Below are 8,775 nucleotides of genomic sequence, written 5' to 3' on the forward strand. Positions count from 1 at the left end.
TGCATAAATGTAGTAGCTAAAAAGCCAAAGTTACCTAAAAGAATAAATGGGAAAGTGTATTGTAAGTCTACAGAACAAATTTCTACACGCGCCCCCCTTCCCCCTCATGACATACGTCATGTCCCGCGTGATAAAATGTCTCTCAGCAAGCAGTTGAACTGAAGGAAAAAAGAACGAAGTTTCTGTCTGTATTGGTTTAGAAGTCCCATTTCTGTCCCCACAGGGGGCGCTCGGATACCCCAAAAGGGGCCCCTTTCCCCTCATGACTTACGTCATGTCACGCGTGAAAAATATCTCTCAGTAAGCAGTTGCACTGAAGGAAAAAAAGAACGCAGTTTCTATCTGTATTGGTTTAGTAGTTCTTTTTTTGCCCCACTGGGGGCGCTGGGATACCCCAAAGGGGCTCCCTTTGAGGCACAGGTGCACTTAGGGATCACTCAACATCGAAATGACGGTCATAGTGAAGGGACACGACGCATTGCAAGCTAGCACAAAGAATAGTGCGCTCCGAGGGAGGTAGCCCACTTTGGGGCCTCCCAGGGCCCCCCTGGGGCACTATAGAGTGAAATGAAGGTCATAACTGGTCTTAGGTGACCAGTTGCGCACATTTTGGCGCAAACCGCAAGTCTCTACGACGCTTCGTTCAAAAGTTGCAAAAAATCTGATTTTTTGGTAAATAATATTTTTTAAGGGGGGTAAAGGGGGGGTCTGCGGAGGGTACCACTTGGGCACCACTTCTTAAAGTGTTCAATAGGACCTAAAGAGCCTACGTACCAAGTTTCATTGCTAAATCATTATTTGCAAGGTGGAATCCCTTAGCTGCCGGACTAATTGACAGATGGAGGGAGAGGGGGGGGTCAGGGAGTAGCGACGTAGATGCTAAAGATGTGGTGCGGCTGAGAGCCTTGAGTGTGGGGGATATTGGCAGATTGGGGTTACAGGGGAGAGGGGGGGAAAGAAAGGATAGCGCCAGATGGGTGAGGGATGAAGAGGAGATGTGTGGGGAATTTTAAAATGACTAGGGCCTTTTTTAATAATATGTCTTTCATAAATTTAAGTCCAGGAAAAGTTAAAATAATTATTAAAATTCTTAATAAATTACCGGTGTGTCGGACAATAATAATGAAATAACTTTATTGTTAGTTTGCTATGGGAATTTACTGTCCGACGCTGTAATAATTAATTTTTCGTGTCGGACAGTATTTGCGATATGCGAATAATAACGTTTTTATCGCGTCGGACAGTTATCTGTCGGAAAATTGGGCCGTACCCTTCAACAAGAGTTCAAATTCAGAATCAGACTCAGAATCAAACTCCAAGATAATCCAACACGCCAGCAAAAAAAGATGTCAAAAGGTAAATTTTCCTGCCATAAATATAAATCTCCGCTTCCTTATTTTAAACTTCTTTTATTAATATTACCACATTATTACTAATCAATGAAATCATCTGTCCAGTACAAACGACCTAAGTCCAAGAGCACAAGTGAATCTGACTCTGAAAGTGACTCCAAAACAACACCAAAGAAGAAACGGTTTAAGGTAATATTCTTCTGCTTTACAGAAACTTCTGTATTATTTTTATACATAAAATCATTCATTCATCACCATTCTACTAACAGAAAACGGAGTTAATATCTGAATCTTCAGATGAATCTGATGCCCCTTCTCGAAGAAAGAAAAAAAACCTTCAAGGTTTTTTTGATCATCGTTTAAATGAAGTTTTAACCTTTATACCAATTTCATTAATACATTAATAATTACCCTTTCCACAGAAACAACAAGATGTTTCCGAATCCAATAGTGATTCTGATAGACATTCAAAAAGGAAACTTTTGAAGGTAATATTACGTCCACATCTTTCACATTCCAAATTATCTTTACAATACTTCTATGATTTGCTTCCAACATTCCAGAAAAAACCCTCCGATTCTGAAACTTCCAATAATTCTGATTCAGATTCAGAACATGTTCCAAAGAAGAAAGTTTTCAAGGTGACATTCTTCCTTTTTTTAAATCACATATAAAATTTTCTTCTGTACTCTAATACAGTACCAACTTTTTTTACTTCAGAAAAAGAGAATTCTTCCAAAGAAAAGGAACAAGCTATCTCCAGCTTCAAGCGATTTAGATACATCAGATGATGAGAACCATAACTACAAATGAAATGTGTTGATTCAAATTCAAGTATAATTCAACAACAGACTCTGATACAAATAATGTATAAAATCGATTCACTTTTTCTAAGTTTATGCCACATTAATCATTGCACTTTGTACAAGTCCCGGACCCAGCAGGCAGTTTAGTGGGCCAGAGCACTTGTCAGGGATGTAGCTCTCTGATGGTCAGGGGGTTACTCGGGAGTGAGGGTTGTAGAATAAGGAAAGAGTCCGGTTACCTTGATACAAGCTCTCAGCACTCCCGACACTTGGGTTGGTCTTGGCCGCTGGCAGGCCCCACACCGACTGCCGAGCCCCGGCACGGCTCGCCAGTCGGTTCCCTACCTTCCCGAGCATCTGCCTTCGCTTGCACTTTTCGGCTGGGCGGTCCCCGCGTGACCACCGTCACATCACCCCCAACCGAAAAGCGTGCGACCCCGCACGCCCAGCCACCCCCCCCCCCCCCCACGGACAGGTGCAGCTGGCATGCAGGGCCAAAAGTTACTGAATTTAAAGCGTAAAGCCGAAAAAAGAAGACGAACTAAAGTGGAGATGCCCGGGAAGCGACTCGAAAAATTAAATAAAATCTAAACGCGAAATGGAGATTTGAAATTGAAGGCCAAAATGGCGAATGGACTAAAGTTAACTTGACTGAACGAATTTACCCTTTGGGGCGAGCCAGTTAGCTGGGCAGCCCTATGCTGCGGAAAAACATTGCGAAAATTGTTGAAAAATTTAAACATTGAAAACTGAGACTTTGGAAATTTCTATGCGACTATGAGCTGGATGCCAGCTAGGATGAGTGCAATGTTTTCCCGAACCATAGAACCCCCCAGACGCAAATCAAGTGTTGGTGGTGTAAATGGGACAGAGCAATTTTTTATTTAATTTGGTGCCAAAGAATGAAGAAATTTTAGATGGAAAATAGAAAGAGAAGTCGTCGGCGGAGCTGCGATGCGACGTCCACGGGAGTGTTCTGCGAAGACGCGCCATCAACGGAGAGGCGCGGCGCCCGCGTCTCGACGCCGGCAGAAGGCGGGCGCCGCGTCTATCGCGGTCCAGGCAGTCGTCCCCGGGGGCGTCGGCCGCTGGAAGGTGGAGTTGAAGGCCACGGCTGCGTTCTTGGGGACGTCCCGGACGATCAGATGGAGAGACCGCCACGGCGCGCTCGTTGTGGTGCGCGCCCGCACGGCTGCGCTCATGGGGGCGTCCCGGCGATCGGATGGAGAGACCGCCACGGCGCGCTCGTGGTGGCGCACGCCCGAAGGTGGAGTCCAGGCCCCTGGCGGCGCCCTTGGTGACAGCCCGTCGCACGATCGCCCCTTGCTGCCTCGGTGCCTGCCCCGCTGGTGTCTGGGCAGGGCGTCGGTGGGTGTTCCTGCCAGGGCGGCGACCGCTGTAACACAGGCAACCGGACAGGGGAGGGACGAAGGTGCGGTCCAAGGGTCAGGGATGTTCGTGACCCCGTAGACCATCAGGGGCAATAGAGGGCTGAGCCAAAGTTAGTACAAAGAGACCGAGCGGGCAAGAAAGACAGAGAGCGCGGGGTGGCCGCAGGGCAGGCTCTTCTTCTCGCCGCACCGGCAAGGGCCGGTCCGGCCTCGGCTGCGGCCACCTAAACGGTGTGGCAGACCAAAACCTCGTCGCGCTGCTGGCCGTCAGCCTCCAAGGCGTCGATGATCGGCGCCAGCGTTGGTTCCAGGCGCTGCTCGTGGGCCACGAACTGGTCGAGCTCCGCCCCTGCAGGAACCGCCACCACAGCAAGGCCACCCGGCACTGGGTCAGTCGGCGCCGGCCCGTCTGGGGCCTGCACTGCGACAGCACTGGCCTCGGGTGACCGCGTGGACGGAGGCGTCGACCTCCGACTCAAAAAGACTCGCCGTGAGCTGACTGAGGTGTCAGCGACGACCTGCTGCTGCCTCTGCTCGCTGGCGTTGCACGCTGACGCAGGCAGAAGTGCAGCGCTAGCCGCGTGGGCTGGCGGCAGTCGCGGTGCACTGGGCAGGGCCTTCCGGGTCTGGGTGCGGTGCTCGCTGACTCGGCGGGCAAGCGGGCGTTGGCCCCGCCATGGGCCACGCGGAGGACGGAGGCCACGGGGTCAACGTGCAAGAGGCGTCCTTCCGAGAGGGAGGACGGTTGTTCCAGGCTGGACGCACGGCATAGGCGGCCCATGCCCACGGGGTGACGGTCAGCTTCTCCAGGTGACGTCGCACAAGGCGGCGTTATCGAAGTCCTCCCACTGCGGGATGGCGATGAAGGGGCCGTCGGTGACGTCCTCGCCGCTGGCCGCGGACGAGGGCCCAGGCCCGTCCTGGGGATCTCGGGCTAGTTCGCTGAGAGGTGGGTCGAAGCCTTGAGCCATATGATGGTGGTGCGATCGCGGGGAAGACGCGCTTCGTTTTGTGGGGTTGAGGGCGAGTCGAGAAATAGACGAAGAGGCCGGAGCGCGACGAGACCAGGATAAAAGGAGAGAGAAAAGAGAGAGTGTGACGCTAAAGGTGCTAGAACAGACTAAGACGGACTAAGACTAAAACTGAAACTAAAGCACGGTGTGCGGCTTAACCTAAGAAGTGCCCAATCGGCCACCGGCCTGCGGGCTTATCGCGAACACACAGGCGCGGCGCGGGCTTAACCTAAGGAGTGCCTAAATACTAAGACTAAAATTAGACTAAAACAATGAAGTAAAAACTAAAGCACGACTCGGTGCGGCTTAACCTAAAGAGTGCCCAATTAGCCTCCGGCCTGTCGGCTTTTCGCGAACACACAGGCGCGGCGCGGGCTTAACCTAAGAAGTGCCTAAAAACTAAGACTAAAATTAAACTAAAACAATGAAGTAAAAACTAAAGCACGACTCGGTGCGGCTTAACCTAAAGAGTGCCCAATTAGCCTCCGGCCTGTCGGCTTTTCGCGAACACACAGGCGCGGCGCGGGCTTAACCTAAGAAGTGCCTAAAACTAAGACTAAAATTAAACTAAAACAATGAAGTAAAAACTAAAGCACGACTCGGTGCGGCTTAACCTAAAAAGTGCCCAATTAGCCTCCGGCCTGTCGGCTTTTCGCGAACACACAGGCGCGGCGCGGGCCTAAAACTAAAACATGCCCAATTAGCCTCCGGCCTGTCGGCTTTTCGCGAACACACAGGCGCGGCGCGGGCCTAAAAACTAAACCTGCCCAATTAGCCTCCGGCCTGTCGGCTTTTCGCGAACACACAGGCGCGGCGCGGGCCTAAAACTAAACCATTCCCAATTAGCCTCCGGCCTGTCGGCTTTTCGCGAACACACAGGCGCGGCGCGGGCCTAAAACTAAACATGCCCAATTAGCCTCCGGCCTGTCGGCTTTTCGCGAACACACAGGCGCGGCGCGGGCCTAAACTAAACCATGCCCAATTAGCCTCCGGCCTGTCGGCTTTTCGCGAACACACAGGCGCGCGCGGGCCTAAAACTAAAACATGCCCAATTAGCCTCCGGCCTGTCGGCTTTTCGCGAACACACAGGCGCGGCGCGGGCCTAAAACTAAAACATGCCCAATTAGCCTCCGGCCTGTCGGCTTTTCGCGAACACACAGGCGCGGCGCGGGCCTAAAACTAAAACATCCCAATTAGCCTCCGCCTGTCGGCTTTTCGCGAACACACAGGCGCGGCGCGGGCCTAAAACTAAAACATGCCCAATTAGCCTCCGGCCTGTCGGCTTTTCGCGAACACACAGGCGCGGCGCGGGCCTAAAACTAAAACCTTAAACCTAAACGACCCCGCTGACCGGCCAGACGGTGGCGCTGGTCGTTCCTTAACCTAAAGTGAGCCGGTGTGGTACCCACCCAAGTGAAGCTTAAAACTAAAACCCTCAGCACCTCCACCATGTACAAGTCCCGGACCCAGCAGGCAGTTTAGTGGGCCAGAGCACTTGTCAGGGATGTAGCTCTCTGATGGTCAGGGGGGTTACTCGGGAGTGAGGGTTGTAGAATAAGGAAAGAGTCCGGTTACCTTGATACAAGCTCTCAGCACTCCCGACACTTGGGTTGGTCTTGGCCGCTGGCAGGCCCCACACCGACTGCCGAGCCCCGGCACGGCTCGCCAGTCGGTTCCCTACCTTCCCGAGCATCTGCCTTCGCTTGCACTTTTCGGCTGGGCGGTCCCCGCGTGACCACCGTCACAACTTGCTTATAATTCTTTACTCTTTTTCAACAGGGCGACAACTTTCTCGTAAATCTGAATGACGTGACAACCAAAACATCACGTGATCTAAAGGCTAAAACTGCATATAAATTACTTAAACTCACAGTCACCAACGAAACAGGCTTCAATGGTGCGAAATACAAGAAGGCAGTAGGCAAACTGCAACATCCGAAAACCAAGAAAATAACATCCATTCTACTTCCTCGCCCAATCGCTAACTATAATTCAAAGACACTAAAAGAGATCAAGAAAAGGATTGAAAAGGGAAAAAATCCCTCATACACTGTGAAGAAGATTACTAGTAAGAAAAGACCTGATCACAAGGGTCACTATGATCTTGTAGATTTCCAGTGGAGTTGAAACGGTATAAACAACTTTTTTCAATATAAATTGCAACACATTACCAAGATTTTAACAATAATTTATTATTTTCTCACTTTTCAGTTTATTCCATTGTCTCATCCAACCAAATTTCTGTAACTTTTAAAAAAATAGAATTGAGACATCATCATATTTAAAGTTTCATAATATCACAGAAGAACAAATATTTTCAAATTTTTTTGTAGCAAGAAACAATAAATGATATCTACCCTCTTCCCACACACTAACTTACAGCACAAGATATTTTCTCCGTAAACATTCATTTCATCTAATACATTTATCCACCAGCCACTTCTGATACAACCTCAACGATTGTAAAGAACGAGTCAAATTCATTTAATATCAATTTATTGATATTTCAGGACATAACTTATAGCCCTGCTTTCTTTCCTTCTTGTTTGTGTTTTTTGAGAAAAATTCCTGTTTCATGTTGGAATTTTGGAAATCCGGCTTTGCTACAAGAAAGGCAAATCAATAAAGAACTTGTATAACAAAAATCAAGTCTCGACAACTTTTGGTTCATCGCAAGGAGAATTTTTAGTAAACGACTAAATTTGTTACGTAAACTTCAATAACTCAGAAAATAATGGGAGTTGAGTGCCTCAACTTTGGGTTAGAGTTCATCTTATAGTAAGCAACGTAAAACCTAAATACGAACATAATGCCACAATTATTTTATAAAATGATATTTCACATTTTTTCACTTTACAGTAACCTTAATAGAGCGCTGTCTTTGACCTCAGAGACACACAGCAAAAAGGTTTGGAAGGTAGAAGTTGAAGGTTCCGACAGTCAAACTGATGTCAACTATGCAGACCAGGAGTCAGCACCTGCAACAAGTATAAAAATGAGTAAAGGCAGGGGTAGAGGTAGGAGTAGCTACTACAGAGGGCAATTTAACAACAACGAACCCCCAGGCCAATGTGAAAGGTCTGCAAAAGTACCACCAGATTTTTATCAAGCAGCCATGTCATGGTATAATCAGGGCAAAGAGCAGCAACAATAAAAACTTAGATAGGCAGGTTGTCACTCAGTTGACAACCAAGTAACAAGGTAGGTTTACGCCAGACCGCGTCTTGTCGTAAGAGGCTTCGCGATGTCTCGCGGCCTGTTCCTCCAATCCGCGCCTGGCGTACCTACCTTGGCCTGCGGCGCTAGCCTGCCTTCGGCAGGCATTGGCTTGTCCATCGTCGGTTACTTCTTACGTGTTGCATGCTGGGGGGCCCAGACCCCCCTTAATTCTAGATAGAGTTGCTTCATCTACAGATAACACGATCTTGACCCTTGTCACTTTTTAACTTGTCGAAGCTGGGGGGCTCCGCCCCCCAGACCCCCCTTTCTTCAAGACAGAGGTGATCTACCTGCAGAAAACTCGATTTTTCGCCGTTTTTTAGGTGTTTTTCGGCTATAAAAACTGAACCAGTTGAGCTAGGATAGTGAAATTTCGCGTGTGCTGAGCCAAGAACATACCTAATAAGCCTGCAAAGTCTCAGCTAGATCGGCCGAGCCGTTCAGGAGGAGTAGTGTACACACACAGACACACAGACAGACAGACAGACAGACAGACAGACAGACAGACAGACAAAACTTTTCAACCGCACTGGAGTAACGGGCTTCGCTATCGCTCAGCCAATTATTCCGGTAAGAATTTCTACAGACTCGATAAAAATAGTGTTCTCAAATAATGCAGTAACATCGTAAACTAAACCCATAAAAAATTGAAAATCTACATGTCGCCATCGATTAATTGGCTGAGCGATAGCGAAGCCTGTTACTCCAGTGCGGTTGAAAAGTTTTGTCTGTCTGTCTGTGTGTCTGTGTGTGTGTGTGTGTGTACACTACTCCTCCTGAACGGCTCGGCCGATCTGGCTGAGATTTCGCAGGGTTATTAGGTATGTTCTTGGCTCGGCACACGCGAAATTTCACCATCCTAGCTCAACTGGTTCAGTTTTTATAGCCGAAAAACACCTAAAAAACGGCGAAAAATCGAGTTTTCTGTCGGTAGACCTCTCCTGTCTGGATGAAAGGGGGGTCTGGGGGCGGAGCCCCCTAGCCACGACAAGTT

At 48.8% G+C, this 8,775-nt stretch overlaps 1 protein-coding gene across 1 annotated transcript in view; it reads left to right on the plus strand.

The window, feature by feature from the left end:
* LOC117642442 (suppressor protein SRP40-like) overlaps positions 1-7,424 on the plus strand; it is a 10,966-nt gene extending 3,542 nt beyond the window's left edge. Inside the window, exons 2-8 of the mRNA XM_034380678.1 lie at positions 1,245-1,356; positions 1,458-1,541; positions 1,775-1,840; positions 1,916-1,993; positions 2,073-2,220; positions 6,342-6,693; positions 6,774-7,424. Coding sequence (XP_034236569.1) covers positions 1,245-1,356; positions 1,458-1,541; positions 1,775-1,840; positions 1,916-1,993; positions 2,073-2,165 — 433 coding nt within the window. The 3' untranslated portion in view covers positions 2,166-2,220; positions 6,342-6,693; positions 6,774-7,424. The remainder of the gene's footprint in view (positions 1-1,244; positions 1,357-1,457; positions 1,542-1,774; positions 1,841-1,915; positions 1,994-2,072; positions 2,221-6,341; positions 6,694-6,773) is intronic.
* Positions 7,425-8,775: the final 1,351 nt, after the last annotated feature.

This window comes from Thrips palmi, unplaced genomic scaffold (assembly GCF_012932325.1).
Source record: "Thrips palmi isolate BJ-2018 unplaced genomic scaffold, TpBJ-2018v1 HiC_scaffold_16, whole genome shotgun sequence".
NCBI classification, from domain to species: Eukaryota; Metazoa; Arthropoda; class Insecta; order Thysanoptera; family Thripidae; genus Thrips; species Thrips palmi.